This window comes from Glycine soja, chromosome 13, assembly GCF_004193775.1.
Source record: "Glycine soja cultivar W05 chromosome 13, ASM419377v2, whole genome shotgun sequence".
Lineage (NCBI taxonomy): Eukaryota > Viridiplantae > Streptophyta > Magnoliopsida > Fabales > Fabaceae > Glycine > Glycine soja.
In genome coordinates, this window is record NC_041014.1 from 23,332,809 (window position 1) to 23,349,042 (window position 16,234).

General features: G+C 30.8%; 1 protein-coding gene and 1 long non-coding RNA gene across 4 annotated transcripts; one reads left to right on the forward strand and one right to left on the reverse strand.

Annotated features, from left to right (window-relative positions):
• The first annotated feature begins 5,568 nt into the window (after window positions 1-5,568).
• LOC114380781 lies at window positions 5,569-7,517 on the forward strand. Its single transcript, XR_003659865.1, has 3 exons — window positions 5,569-5,814; window positions 6,891-7,009; window positions 7,106-7,517. It is a non-coding gene; the product is annotated as an uncharacterized LOC114380781 (long non-coding RNA).
• Window positions 7,518-11,311: 3,794 nt separating this feature from the next.
• Window positions 11,312-14,662, reverse strand: LOC114382709 (bet1-like SNARE 1-1). Of its 3 annotated transcripts, none has more exons than XM_028342288.1 (6): window positions 14,560-14,662; window positions 14,237-14,304; window positions 12,729-12,888; window positions 11,928-11,984; window positions 11,777-11,836; window positions 11,312-11,603 (listed from the first exon to the last, which is right to left on the reverse strand). In XM_028342288.1, exons 2-6 carry the CDS (start codon window positions 14,248-14,250, stop codon window positions 11,514-11,516), a joined length of 381 nt encoding a protein of 126 aa, XP_028198089.1. In that variant the 5' UTR covers window positions 14,251-14,304; window positions 14,560-14,662; the 3' UTR covers window positions 11,312-11,513. The 3 variants fall into 3 exon arrangements, with proteins under 3 accessions (XP_028198089.1, XP_028198088.1, XP_028198087.1); XM_028342287.1 differs by having other exon boundaries at window positions 14,434-14,564; XM_028342286.1 differs by lacking the exons at window positions 14,237-14,304; window positions 14,560-14,662 and adding an exon at window positions 13,403-14,221.
• Window positions 14,663-16,234: the final 1,572 nt, after the last annotated feature.

Genomic DNA, 16,234 nt, shown 5'->3' on the forward strand with positions numbered 1-16,234 from the left:
TTTGAAGGATTAAAAAAAGTATCAAGGATCAAAAATAATTTTTTTGTTTTATCATAAAACAAAAACAATTTTTTTTATTAAGAAGTAAACATAAAATTTGAATATTTACTAAGGATCACAAATATATTTTAGCCTTTATAAAATATGGGTTTTTTTATTATAGTTATTACAGGTACGAAGTATATATTAAATTTGTTAATAATTAATCTCTCTTGATAAACTTGTTTGATCATCTTTGATGAATTTTTCTTCCTTTTTTTTCCACAAGACTCAAAAATGATATCTCTCTTAAGAGAATCAAATTCAGTATCATTCTAATCAATGATGACTTATGAATAAATATAAGTTGAATTAAGTAGTCAAGTTATTGCTTTTTAAACTAAAGCTAGTTAATTTTAATCCATTTGGGAAATAAATTTTTCAATCAAGTTAATCTTAATCACCATAAAATGTAATTTTATATATTTTAATATACAATGAATTTTTTTAAATAATCTATCACGATATACTTCCTAATTTTGTTTACTTAGGTCATTCAAGTTGAATAAATTAACTCAACTATGATCCAGTAAAGAAAAAAAGAGATGTCTTTTATCCAACCCAACCTAACAAAAGTTAATGATCTATTTTTGACTTGATTAGCAAGTGCATTTTAGAAAATAAAATATACTAACAATGATCGATTAGATTTTTTTTCTTTGCCTAAAAGCAATTCATCTTACATTATTAGTCTGAAAATTATTAATGTTGCGTGAGAAAAAATAATAATAATAAATATATATGATATCATATTTTCGTTTACATATTTTTTAAGACATTTATTTTTCAACTGATTGTTAATTCTTTATCTATTTAGAAGCCTTCTATCATGGAAGACTTTCTCATTTCCCCCAAAGTAGGAAATTTTTTATAACCATCATATCTTTATTCATTTTAATGGATGGATGTGATATATTTATTTATTTTCTCTCTTTTTTTTCTTCTTATCTCACCCTTCCATCTATCCCCACAGCATGCCCTCATCTTCTTCCTTCTTACACTAATTGTTGCAGCCCATCATGCGTCACTGTCGGAGGTGATTTCCAGTGGCGGCATTTTGTATTTATTTTTGTTTATTTCTCGATAACTGTCTTCCTCTTTCTTTCTTTCTCTCTTCTCCTGATTTGCAAATCCATTTTCTAAACCAAATATGAAAATTCAGTCCAAACCCAAATCCCAACAACCCATGTTTCTTCTTAGATCTTGTGCACAGCGAGGTGACGGAGGTGATGCGAAGATCCTTGCGAACGACCAACTGAAAACCTCACTATGCTCACAATAAAACCACTATGTTCCTTAAAACAGGAATAGAATCGAATCATTAATATTGTGAACCATCATATACAAAACCCACCACAAAGCCTATCGGAAAACCACCATGACCCATAAACAGGATCAGAACTAGATTCCATATCACCGTGTACCACCGCGATCCTTCGCAAAACCCACCACGAATCACAACAAATACACCACAAAACCATCATAGATGATGTGATTGTACTTGCAACAACAATATATATATATATATATATATATATATATATAACTTATTTAACTTTTAACTATGCAATAATTTTTGCAAACCATTGAGATTTACTTGAGAAGAGTCCTTAGTCTTTATATTGTTTTTAAACTATAATTTTTACTAAATGTTTTTTTTAAAAAAATGTTGTATACCTGTATTCTTTATTTCTTGCAGAATTATTGTCTGCTAGCTCAAAATTAGACGTTTGGATACGAAACAATACTTGAGCTTCATGAGCAGATTAATTGGTTCTAATACAACAGAATTATTATGTTTGTCCGTGTCCTTAGGCAGAATTCCGTACGTGGTCATTAACCAAACTTTCATAGAATATGTAGAATGAAGATGCAAAAGAACAAATAAGAGAAAAGAAATTAAGTTTGAAGAGAAGAAAAGGGAGCAAATGCATTGCATATGTAATCTTAATTTGAAAATTGAGAGCAGGCCATGGACGGATCTCTCTCTCCTCTTGACTTAGACTTCAACGTTCTTAGTTTCTTGTTTTTAAATGATTGTCACACTCGGTTTGGTCATGCTCGTGCACATGCGTCGTTTCTTATATGCATGCGTATTTCTCAATCTACCCTTTATTTATCTTTTTGCCATCTTTTCATTAATCATTAGCCTCAGCGCGCAAATTAATTGATGTTTATAACTTGTAACAATACAAACAAATGCTACTATCTCTTTTTCCGTTTTTTGCTTACAAGAATGTGATGGAATAAGAGAATTAGGAAGCTTACATGCATGCATAAACATCATGAAATAAATAAGTTATCACATAGGTGAATTAAGATTCAACGAAAAACTTGAGAAGTTCAAAGTTCTAAGAATGACAAACTTGAGAGAATTAAACCTTAATTTCTAAATTTTTATTTTTAAACTTAATATATTTATTTAACTTTTTTAATATATTTTTTAAATAAATTATAATTTTTTATATTTTATATTTTTTAATAATTTTAATAATTAATTTTACTAAACACTTATAATTTAATAAATTAGATTTGTTAACAAAATATTGCATAATCAAAGAAGCACCAATGGTCTAGTGTTAGCATAGTATCTTCTACAGACCAGAGTACAGTTCCGGGCTGGTGCACGTACGGCTTTGTATTTATTTTTATAACTTTTTTAAGTTCTTTTCTTATAGTCAAATGTACAATTACATACCATGTTTAGAAGAAGGCAACAATGGGACCCACAGAGGTGGGTGGATTAACAAGACAAATTATTTTATTATAACAAGGCATGCTTGCTGTAATATGAAGCAAGGAGTTACTAAGACACGTGGATCAAAAGATGAAGACAAATAACCTCCAATCAAGTAGAAAAAGATGCCAGTGCTTGGGCTAGTATACCAGTACCACTGTATTGCATGAGTACCATAAAAATTGAAACCCATTGCAAGTCTAGCTGGCACCATTGATCATGGCTTTGCCCAAAGAGGCTACCCCTCCACCAGTCCACTCCCACCCAAAAAACAAACAAATAAATAAATTGGACTACTCATTCATTCACAAAGGAATAATAATATATTTTAATGGTATCAGCCAAATTCATGAAATAATAGTTCAAGTTTATAAGATAAACATAAGAAGCATTGTTTTCTTTTTAATATATTTTATGTTACATTTTAATAACTACGTACAGTACAATTCAGAATTTTAGTTGTTAATTTATTCATTATTTATGATTTTCACATACGTTGGGGGGACAATTGGTAGAGTTTTGGTGTTTGTTGCTTGTTGGAAGCTTGCATCTCATCTCTGCCATCAATATGCACGGAGCAGCTCAAGGTGTTGGTGGTTTCCATTGGTATTAATGTTTGGCAAATGTTGGTCAATTTTTGTGAAGGTGCTACATTTGGGTGACTTTACTTAACGCTTCCCATTTTTTGTTTGGTGCACCTTTTAAGAAATAATTGACACCTTAAAGGGAAGTTTTTACCCTTCATTTTGTATACCCTTTGTTGCATGTCCAACCTCATTATTGTAGCAGTCCCGTTCGTCGGTGAAGGTGAAGGGACCATTGCATTTCGTCACAATTCCTTCCATTGTTTGCTAGTCACCAGACCATTCCCATTGAAGGCACTGCAAAAGACACACTCAAAGGTAAGTGAGTGTGCATTATTGCAAATTACTGAATCCGGAACTATGTGAGGATGACATGGTGTCGATGTTTGAGTGTCACAATAATGTGCGTGGCGGTAGCAAGTGGTTGGTTGACGGCATGGTGGAGGGTTTGGTGTGGTGTGGAGGTGGTGTTAGGTGGTTGCGGTGGTGGTATAGGGTGGATGCAGGGTGTGGTGGTCATGGAGGTTTGGGAGAGAGAGGCAACTAGTGTTTGCTTGCAAGAAGGATAAAAGGGGAATATTAGGAATTCTGGAGGTGCACCTAGCAAAAAAAGAAAGCTTTAAGTACATTACCCATTTGGATGTGTAGCACCAGATTTATAATGTTGAATGGACCTTTTTTTGTTAGAGTTTTAATTAGGAAAAATGTTATTCTCACCTGCTTTTGTTATTCACACCTCCACGCGAGTTTAAATGAGTTTATTCTCAAAATATCCTTTTGACATAAATATGTTTTCGTTGTACGAAATATATAACAGGATGCCTAAATTAAAAATATTTTAATTTCAAATTAAAGCATTATGCAACAAACAAATCTCTTAAAAATTTACTAAATAAAAAAACATATTTTTAAAAGATTTGAATTATTGTTAATTCATCATCATTATCATCATAATTGTTGTCCTCATAATTGTTATGATTGTTGCTGCATCCTCCATCATCTTTGTTTTACCACCATTGTCATGATCATTGTTGTCCCAACGATTATAAAAAATCACTCAAATTAATTTTCTTCTAGTATGGTTACCATGCCATGGATGCATATAAAATATATCTTAGCACCAAATAAATAGAATATATAAATATTGTTTAAAAATATATTTTTAATTTCAAATTTTAAATATCATTCAAATAAAAGTTATATATGTTAAATTTAAATATAAATATAAATATTTAAGAGTCTTTTGACATATAAAAATCAATAATTATAAAAAATTAAAGACCCACATGAATTTGTCCGAATATGATGACTAGTGAATAAATATAAATATGGATTAGTGTAAAATGCATAAACATATAATTGTTTAAAAGTATTTTTTTTAAAACTTTCAAATTAGATAAATGAAGGATGTTTTATTGCAAAAAGATATACAAACATCATTTATATAAAAGATGTATAGATTAAATTAAATATAAATATCTAAGATTCATTTGACATAAAAAAAATCAATGATTATAAATAATAAAAAAACAATGGATTTTTCCTATTTTTGATTTCCAGTTGGTTGTATGTGCAAGAGATGTAAAGATGGATTAGTGCAACATAATTAAAGTATATAATAGTTTAATTTTTTTTGTAATTTCAAATTAAAAAAATGAACGATGTACATTTTGATATAAAAAGAAATTTTAAAAATTATTCATATAAAAATTATATATATTAAATTTAAATACAAATATAAAAAAGTATCTTGACAAAACCCATGAATAATATTTTCCTACTCTAATATAGTTACCTATGTGTGAAATGCATATAAAAATGAATTATCACAACATAAATAGAATATATAATTATATAAAAATATATATCTTTTAAAAAATTTCATATTAAAATAATCTTAATTATCTTAATTAAAACATATGTATGTGTTGATAATAATTAATTTAATTATTTTAAATCAGAAAATGTATTTTTTAATTAACTTAATTATTATATATAATTTTATGAATAAAAAATAGACAATTTTTTTTTAAAATTTTGTTTCACTCAATTGCATAAGATTTCTCTTCTAGATTTATTTATTTATTTTTATTATTATAAAAATAAAGATAAAGATATCTCTTTTAAATTTAAATTCATTTATCTTTTTTATTTTGATATATATACTAATTATAGGATATCAATCATTTTCCACCCTAAGCCAGTAAACCCTAAAAACTAACATCCTAGGAGTTTTAGCATCACAGTAGACAGTTCACATTCTTCATAGATGAAAAAAGAAGCAGCAGGACGAAGCTGCAAGATTTGCCAGAAGAATGCATCGCAGAAATACTATGCACTCCTGTGGATGTGTGCAGTTTCTCCCTTCTGATTTGTCCTCTAACTCTATGAAGGCTCTCTTTTTCACTCTCTCCGACCGTCCCACCATCGTCGACCAGGCTACCAAGGTCCAAGGTAACTAATAATGCCATTACAAATTGAATTCGATGACTTTCCCCATACACTCTTCTTTGGTTCTCTTCACCTTTGTTGGAAATCGCAGCAGAGGAAAATTTCCTAGCTTGACTATAAGATCTTATTGTGTATTACTGATAACTTCGTTCAGAGAGAACGTGAGCTATTATATTGCTTATGCAAATATTTTTGTTCTAAAAAATTTCTGATATTTTGATTTAAAACATTATGTTGTTTTATTTCTTTTCTGATTTAAACTATTTTTTCCTCTCTCATCTCAAATTTGAAGAAATTTTTTTCAAAATTTCTTAGAGATAAATTATTTTTAATTTTCTCACATTTAATTATCTATATCTCATATCTCATTTAATAAGTTTAAATTACTTTATCTTTTTTCTTGAATATACTACTATCTGATATAAATATTTTATTTATATCAAAATTTATTTAAGATAAAAGATAAAGTAATTTAAATTTTAAAAATAAAGATATAGATAATTATTCACCCTAGCTAAACCCTAAATATAAGCATATACGGTAGAAGGTTTAGCTTGACAAATCACAATACATATTAGGCATCTCTAATGGGAGGGAAAAGAAGCAGGACGAAGTTACATAATTATACATATGGATGTATATCATTTGTCTTTGTTAAGGAGTATTTGATAGAGGAGAAATTTTATTATACTTGCAAATCTTGATTCCTGGAAAAGTCAGATTATTAAGAATTATAATTCCTCAGAATAATATGTGTTTAAATTTTTTTTTAATTAAAATTGATTCTTGATAATTATAATTTCTTGACAATCTTTTTTTTAATTGTATATCAAACATAAAAATCATAGTTTTCCAATTAAAGATTCTTGAAAATGTAAAAAAAATTCATCCATGTGTCTTGACGAGCATTAACAAAATTAATTTTGCAAAATTGATTTCTAATTTAGGTTAAAAATTGATTTTGAAGCACTGCGATTTATGGCACACACTTAATCATTAATTTTTGGTTGAGAGTGGATGCTTTTGATCAAAATTATCTGAAATGAATTGTGTTATGTGACTGGAATTAATTAATGCAGAGTTTTGAATTGGACAAAAAGACTGCGAAGAAGTGTTACATGTTTTCGGCCAGAGATCTCAGCATTGAATGTAAATCGGGTAACTGGACACGTACAAGTGCAAGGATGCAAGAGTCCAGGTCTACACTATTATTCACATTTTCCTTTTGTTTTACTATGTTTTGCGGATGTTTTTAATTCTGTGGCGTATATTGTTGTACATGTGTTGCCTGCAGGTTCAAAAAAGTTGCTTGGCTCCCTTCTGAATCCTTCTTTTCCATTGGTAGGATGATAAACACGGGTATACAGCTTTTCTTGTGTTCAAGTTGATCGAAGCCAGCAAATCATTTTCTAGTGCCAGATCTACAAGTGTTACTTACTGCATATATAAAACGTCCTATGGAGAGAAGGGATGGGTGGTTGGAGATTAAGATTGGGAGCTTCAATTCAGGCCTAAAAGAAGACCAAGTGCCATTGAAAGTGAAGTCAATTAGAGATAGATGGACCCCCAGTAGTTTCATTATTGAAGGAATAGAACTTCGGCCTCCATGTTAGGCCTAGAAATAATATAAGCTTGTTCCTGTAAACCGTTTTTATTTAAAAAATAAATTTTTACTTATTTTAATAAAATAAGTAATTTCCTGTTTTTTTAGTATGTTTTTGCTTTTAAAAAAATTCTGTTTATTTTAAAAAGGAAAACAAATATTATCTGCTATTAAAAATTATATAAAAAATATTTATTTTTAAATTTTTTTCTTAAGTTTAAAGAAACTCGGCTTGTATTTATCAATTTACCGAGGGTTGCCACGAGGTTTTTTTTTTCTTTTTTTCTTATTAGGACACTTAACAGACCCTATGACCATTTTATGTTGAGGTTCTATGCGGATCATGTTGTCCCACAGTTGCGGGATGAGTTTTTTATTTTTATTTTTTTTATCAGCAAACAACTTAACAATTTATTAGAAAGGTACCACAGAAGTACCATGGAGATTACATGGTGTCAAAGAGGGCTATTGCCTCTTCATCCTTTATCAAGTACATATCCAAAATTCTGCCACTATACCCGTACATGTTTTCCTCTACCATAGTAATTTTGTCTTTTCCACACTATATCAGATCAATGTGTCCATGTTCCCATAATCCTGGAATATTACTCTTGCACTCACACAATGTATATATACTCACCAAATCCATCTACAGTATAAGCTATATGCATTGGATACATATTATTGGGTTGGGAAACCATTCAAAAAAAGAGAACTGGAAATTCTTCCCATTATGGGATGAGTTGAACCGCTAAGAGTTGAAGGTGTTCAATTATGGGAGCAACATTTTATCCTTGCCAAAGCAGGAGCAGCTGAGGCCATATGTAGAGGGTTGGGGCCTCTTATATAAAATTTATAATGTGATATATTATTATGTTTTAAATTTAAATTCATTTATCTTATACTTTGATATATATAAAAGAAGGGATCAAATTATATGGATGTAACTTTGAAAATACAATCACAATTGCAGTTGCATGCTGTCGAAAAACTGTCACGCTGCTGACAGATATTTAAAACCATGTTTCCATTGATTGGATGATAAACACGAGTATCTTGTCCCGAAATACCCAGTATGCAGCTTTTCTTGTGTTCAAGTTTATCGATGCCAGCGGATTTCGGTACCTTCCTAAGGTGTTATCCGTAGATTTTTCGGCCTCACCATCATCAGCCATAGCAGTAGCAGTCATAATTTCGTGGTGCGACCAACAAAACGTACTAATATTACTAATTTGAGAAGCGATGGGTAGTTGGAGACTGAGTTAGGGAACTTCAATTCAGGCCTAAAAGAAGAACACCACCGTCTGCTACTGCTGCTGACTAATGTTGTGGAGTCATGGAGGGATATATGTAAACCCGGTGGTTTCATTCTTGAAGGAATATAAGTTAGGCCCAAGCATGTTTCATCCATCAATTAACTTAGTAGCCAATTAAGATAGATAAGTCTTTACTCTTTAACAATTTTTAATAGGTTTAACTACTCATTTGTTTAGTGTAGTTTCACTATTCGTATTTTCTTAATATTTATGATTTAAAAGTAATTTTTTTAGTCTTATAATTTATATTTTATTTTTCTTTTAATCCTTATAATTTGTATTTTAATTTTTTTTTAATTCCTATAATTTAAAAATGGTCTTTTTAGTCTATATATTTTATATTTTAATTTCATTTTAGTTCTTATCATTAAAATATAAGTAATATTATCAATTACAATTAACTATAAAAATATTAACAACTAATTCGTAATTAATTTATCGTAAGATAATTTATAATAAAAAAATAGTTGATAATTTATAATTAATTTGTAACTAATTATTTTTATATATATTTTGTGTAAGGACTAAAAAGTAATTAAAATATAAATTATAAGAACTAAAAAGATTATTTTCAAACTATATAGAATAAAAAAGAATTAAAATATAAATTATAAGGACTAAAAAAATACTTTTAAACTGTAAGAACTAAAAAATAATTAAAATATAATCTATAAAGACTAAAAAAATTACTTTCAAACTATATAGAGACTAAAAATATCATCATAAATCAGTGACTCATGAATAATAATTAAGCAGCCAAGTTATTAATAACCTCTTTACTATTTTTATAGGGTAGCTGAGATTGTGGTTCAATTGGATTTGCTCCGATTTCCAGCTAAGTATTCCCTCGAGTTGGGTGGGAGATAGTTTTAATTTAATTGCGTTTTGGTTTGCCTATTTTAAATGCCAAATATGCATAGATTTTACATTTCAGAAAAGGGTTGAGTTTGCATTCCTGAGAGAAGAAAAAAAAAATTGTGAATGCTTCCCTTTGAATGCCAAGTTGCAATTGAGTGGTTTACCGTTTTCAGGATCAATGAACATGATCATTTTGAAGGACCTTCAGATCCCTCTGTTACATTACATCATTAGTAAAGTATCAGCAGTAACCTTGTCAAGCTAGTTGTGTACTTTAAGATGAACTACGTACTTTCACGGTTACAATTCCATTCTCATGTATTAGTTCTCTTCAAGAAATGGAGCATGTGCAGCTTTTCTAGCAAACTACGTACCATTCAGATTTTGCTGCAAGAGTATTAGGAACTATGATTTGATTAAACTGGAAACAAATTGAAAGATGAACCAAGTAAAGTGAAAAAAATATATATTAGGATTCAATTCAGATAGGGATGGGTGGTTGGAGATTGAGATAGGGAACTTCAATTCAAGACGTAATTAAAGAAGACCAAGTACCAATGAAAGTGAAGTCGATTAGAGATTTATGGACCCCCCGGTTGTTTCATTATTGAAGGAATAGAACTTAGGCCCTAAGTATCTTACATAGGCCTTGCCACGAGTTTGGTTTTTCCTTATTACGACACTTAAACATCCAACTAATGTTAAGCTGTGATGTTGCTTGCTGATTCTTAATCAACTCTTTAAACTCCTATAAATGTTATAGACTTGTAGCATGTTTGGATAATCATTTTGTGTTTCCAATTGCATCCATATATTGACGAAGCCAACGAAGGGAAGGGACCCACAATGATGGATGGATTAACAAGACAAATTATTTTATTATGGGAAGGATAATAGCAAGTCATGCTTGCTATGCTGTAATATGGGGCAACGAGTTACTGAGACTAATGGATCAGAGGATGAAGACAATAATAGCCTGCAACTGGTCCTAGAAAAAGATGTGAGTGCTTCACCGAAAATCAGGGGACATTGAGGAAAGAGACTAGCAAGTAGCAACACGTTGGATGTTGATACCCAGCACTATCAACAGATAATCTTAGTCATTAAGCTTTTCATATTTTATTGTTTAAATTTGCCTATGAGAGGCAATAGAATGCCAGAGCATTGAGTATCAATTTAGTCAATGAATTTTGAAATTCTATTCTCTTCCTCTTCCTCCGGTGTGCGTGAATTTGTGTGAAGCAATTATTTTTTTCTCTCTCGTCTTCCGCTGTGCATGTGTGGGTTTTCAATTTTCTTGTCCACTGCAATCAATTTTGAACTAAAAGGCTTTACAACCAAAAGCTCTCCAAATTCATTATGTCAAATAATGTTGTTAAAACCTTAAATTGAACTGCTATACTTCAGTTCAAGTTCAACTTGAATCAATTGATAATATCAAAAAAGTGATAAAACTAATTTACATATAAAACAAATTTATTAAACATGTAAAAATATCAACTAATGAGTTAATGGTTATCAGTTCGTTCAATTAATTCAGCAGAGTTTTAATTCATTCGAAGTGGTCTACACGTCTATTAGGATGAGACTAACCATAACCAAATAAATTCAGGATCAGAACGATAGCATTACTAGATCCTCTTTCCTCAACAATGATCAAAATATTTTTCTTGATAAATAGAGTACGAATCTTCTAGAGAATAGATGAAGCATATACATAATCTAAACCAAAGAGAAAATATGCACAAACTGGTTTTTATTTTCTTGTACAAACTGGATATGGACATTACTCGTTGGATTAAACGAAACAGCAAAGTCTTTATACAAACATAAGGAAAATCTTACAAGTAACGCTAATTACAGGAATAGTGCGAGTAGCCTCCTTTTCGATCTAACATAAAGCTGACAAGTGCGTGAAAGACCAATTACCTAGTCAGATAGTATATTATAAGAAAAAGCACGACAAAGGATGCTACAAGTGAAAACATTCTTCGGCTGGATTTTGTCTCAAATACCTGAAAAATGACACAAGATCATTAAAGAAAGACATGGAAAAATAAAAACTTGATCGTGAGAGGGAAGACAACACTACTCCTGCCACATCTATTGACATTCTCCCGGAGCAAAAAGGAAAGGAGAAGACAACAAATGTATATATTAGTGCATTCAGGATTTAAAGTCCACATACCATTTTGAATTTATCCATAGTGCCTGAGAGGACTCCTCTCGAAGAATCCATATCGTTTCCCTATATAAAATACCAACAGATTATAAAAAAATAATGCGATATAGCAGAGAAAATGCAAATGTTTTCAATAAATGCAATAAGCAGTACGCACCATACGATCCAGCATCCGGTTATGACTATCCACTTCCTCATTTATATCACCTGACAACTGTTGCAATTATGCTCTTCAAAACTTCAATATAGTTGATAAAGTAAAAGATATTAAACCAGCACAAAACTGCACACTGTTAACATCTTTACAGGATACAATTGCGTGCATTCAAGGTCTTTAAACACTCTAAGAAAGGGTTTCAAGAACCTAATACATATAATAGTACAAAACTTAGATGCAATTTCATATATACTTTTGGTGCTATTCTCTAATTAGGGTTGGAGTTTTACTTTGATATCTGAATTGATATTTAATGGATTTTTTTATCAAGTGATTTTTTGAGGTACTTCAATTTTGATTAGAGAACAACACCAAATACACCTATAAAAGTGCATCTAAGTTTTGTCCATTATAATGCTCAACAAAGTGAACAGCATCAGTTACACTTACACCATAAGAGAATAAGATCTAATGAATGATTTGGGTCAACAGTGATTCTGTGAAAAAGTTGGAGTAATTACAAGATTTGAGTAATAAAATTACTCAAAGCAAGGAAAAAAAAACGACTTCTAACCTTTAACGCATTATACATAACGTATATTATAGGAAGTTCCAATTTCAAAGTACAGAAGATTCCAACAAAATGAAGAAATGATTACGAGAAAAATTAGATTATAAACATTGAGATGTTTACCAATAGTTGATACAAAATGAAGAGACAATTATTGGGTGCATCAATTATTAGATACAGAAAGACATAACTGGGAATATAGGGCATGTTGCAAGCAATAGTAAGCTTACTCTTTTCAGCAGATTAACTCTATCTTGCAATCCATCCAATGCTTGTTCATTATCATGTTCATCAATTTCATGGGAAGAAGTTGAGGAGTAAAGAGACGATGCTCTGATGCCACCCTCCTCAATACCATCAAAAAGAGCAACTCTGTTGTTACGACCATCTCTGAAACAGAAAAAATAGAAAGATAATAAATACAAGCAAGATAATTTTCACTTCTAGACATTTGAACAGTTTCAGACTTATCAGAGTCATCTGACATTTCCATAAGTGCATAAACTATCAAGGATTCAAGATAGATAAATTAAATCAAAAGGAAATAGAAAGGCTGTCTCAGCTTTTCTGATATCAGGGGGGAAAGACACATCATACCACTTAAACATTTCTAAAAAATAAAATTATAAACAGAGACCAAATAACCCCTAAAACTGATCAAACAAAAAATAAGAATAGTGCAGCAGAACTCTTTTTCCACCAAATAATGAGAGAGACAAATGAAGCTTGAAATTTGAGTACAAAATCTTTTATCACCTCACCCGTATCCTGGGCAGCAAAAGGTCACTCGATATTTACTAAACAATAACAGAGGAATGACATTTTCATCTATTATGTTACACACTCATATCCATTATCCAACCACAACTTCATCATAGTCTTTTGAGTACACGGGAATACTTGCATAAAGCTTGTTTCTCTGTGAGCATCAACCACATCGTTATTTTCAGTATCCATGTCCATGGCAACAGATGTGTTAAGTTATGCTAATATTTTGCTTGAATCTGGGTGTACAGGTGCAGACAACACGTGCCCAAGTCCATCACCACTGCACTCAATTTTGCGAGTTTTCTCTCACATTCAAAGAACCGACTCAAAAAAGCATCCACTCGAAGCCTCCAATACATATAATGACATAAATAGACAGTAAAAAACAGGGTTAATCCAACACTAATAAAATACTGCCCAGCAGTGGTAACTCTTTCAGGAAGCATACACTGAGATAGGAAAAACATGGAAAACACGGTTTAATTATTCAATCAACACAATTCGACCACGTCAAGTTATAAAACATCTCCCCTCATATTTGTTAGAGGAATCTAGATGCCAGATTGCCAGTGATAACTTAGTCATCACTGATCTGAGAATCAAAGCTATTCTTATTCATTCCAATTGGAAGATGCAAGGAATCATTCAACAGTGGAATTTGAAATCAATAGTAGCACCGAAACTAAACTCATCCACAATTCACCACTCCACCTACCTCCCAACACACAAAACAATTCCAAATTGAAATTAAAAAAACCAAAGCCACGAAACAGCAATTCACAAACAAACCACACTCATCAATCGATTCAAATAGTCACGAGACAGAAAATCCAAACCCTCCAACGACGCCGTATCCACGGATCTGAAGCAACAAACAACTATTTCCCAGCGTAACCGAATCAAGTAACGACCGACACTTTATTTTCAGAACATATTAACGAGAGAGAACATGAATTTAATCCACACTAACCTCCTAGCATTCATGATTCACCAGATCACAAATTCCAACACCGTTTGGCAAGTTCTAGATCGCGTTTCCTAACCCAACAAAAAATAATCACGATTGATTATAGGAAAATCGTAAGAAAATAAATGAAAAAAATCCAGATCTGAAGATGAAAGGAAGAGGATTAGGAAGAAGAGAAAGATGCGAGAAGGTACGCGAACCTCTGTTGAAATAAATAATAAAAAAAAAAACTCAGTGAAAAGCAGAAAAAGAGAGGTAGAAGGAGAAGAGAGTGAATCGGAGGTTTATATACGATACGAGCTTCACGAGTGTAACACTGTAATTACCTTTGAGTTAAAAGACTTTAAAAGGTGGTAATGTGCAGGGCCAATACTTAGACTCATGTTATCCACGCACGCTATTAGTAGTAACCGTGTATGTGTTGTCTAGTATTCTTTTCTTCTTAATTGCTGGCTTGAAAAATGGAAGAGGTGGATCTTGTTCTTTTCTAGGGTCTGTTGTCCAGCTAGTTAAGTCTTGTTTTGAAAGTAACTATGAGCCTCACAAGAAAAACTTTAAATTGTTATAATTCATCAAATTTTAATATTCTCATAAATCATATAACAAATCATCTGGTTGGTGCCAGTGAAATAGATTCAAATTTGTTAATATTTTAAGTTTAAGTTTTATGGATAAAAATAAAAAAATTGAAAAGAAATTTCATTAAAAATCATCAATTAAATTTTCAATAAAGATTATCAATAAAATTATAGATATTTTAAACAAATGTTACAATGAAAAAAAAAACATATGTTAAACGTGTTTGGTGACTAAATGTTGCTCACAGTTGATGGTTAAACCAATATAAATTTTTGGTACACTACTCTTCTTTATCCTTACACTTAATAACATGTTTGATTGAATTTGTGGTTCTTTATGCTCTATATTGAATTGTTTAGGGCTTTCACTCCTCTCTATAATTACGTCTTTCACAATTTCACAATTGAAGAAAAAGTATTTTGTGGAAGAGTTTTTGACAAACTCAATTTAGGTAGCACACTATAATTGAAGGATTATGATCATTTTCTTACCTTTTGACGGAGACCAAGTTAATTTTCTCTCGGTGCATATAGAACAAACACCAAATAACATGTGAATGTTTTTCGAAACAAAATCTTGTTGTCCTTTGCGGTGAATAACTCATGTTTATGATAGCCATTCAACCCAACTTTTGAGGCCCTGTTTGTTTTCGCGTTCAACCACATTGAACACCAAAGTTTTTTCTCACAAAAATTACGTTTAATGTAACTCAAAATGCGTGATTTTTGTAAAACAAACACACTATGTTTAATAAATGTATAGACTTGTCTTTTAACTATAACAGTGGTCTTTTATGGTTATATTATAAAGTGAACAATGATATCACCGACTATATATTTTGGGAATACTCTTTTAACTACTTCATAAAAATTAATAAATTATCTTTGAAATTGTTATTTTTATTTCTTTTTACTTAATTAATTAGTGCATCTCCACTTTATTTTTTTTTAAAAAAAAAATCAATGCAATAAACAATTTAAAAGGTCTATTTTAGGATTAAGATGTATTTTTTTTAATGAAATCTTATAAACAAAAACAGAAATAGAATATGCCAAGACATTCCAGTAGGTTAAGCCAAATAGAATATCATACACGTGAGAGGGAAGACTCCATAAACGTGGACTAGCACTAGATCATAGGGTAAGGGCAAGAAAGTTGTAACACAGATTGAAGGGTAGCATTAATGAAGCTCAGTGACTACCTCTATTTTAATTGCAAAGAATGAGGAATATGTACATTAGACATCTTAGGTTGCTGTCTGGAAAAGCAGCAAAAATCCTTCAAACTAAGATGTTTTTTTGATGAAGTCACAGTTTTAAACAGTTTTGTAACATTTAACGCTTTTTTGTACAAACTAAAGAATGAAGAAGCCTGGAAAATTTGGCCACATTAAACCATGTTAGCATTCACAAAATCAGATCA

Excerpts from the sequence above, each read along its gene's own strand:
- LOC114382709 (XM_028342286.1), bottom strand. The coding sequence starts at position 13,461 with ATGGACATGGATACTGAAAATAACGATGTGGTTGATGCTCACAGAGAA. Across the intron at positions 12,889-13,402 it reads CACAGAGAAACAAGCTTTAT|AGATGGTCGTAACAACAGAG; the intron begins GCAAGTATTCCC and ends TTTCTGTTTCAG. Across the intron at positions 11,985-12,728 it reads GAGTTAATCTGCTGAAAAGA|TTGTCAGGTGATATAAATGA; the intron begins GTAAGCTTACTA and ends TAATTGCAACAG.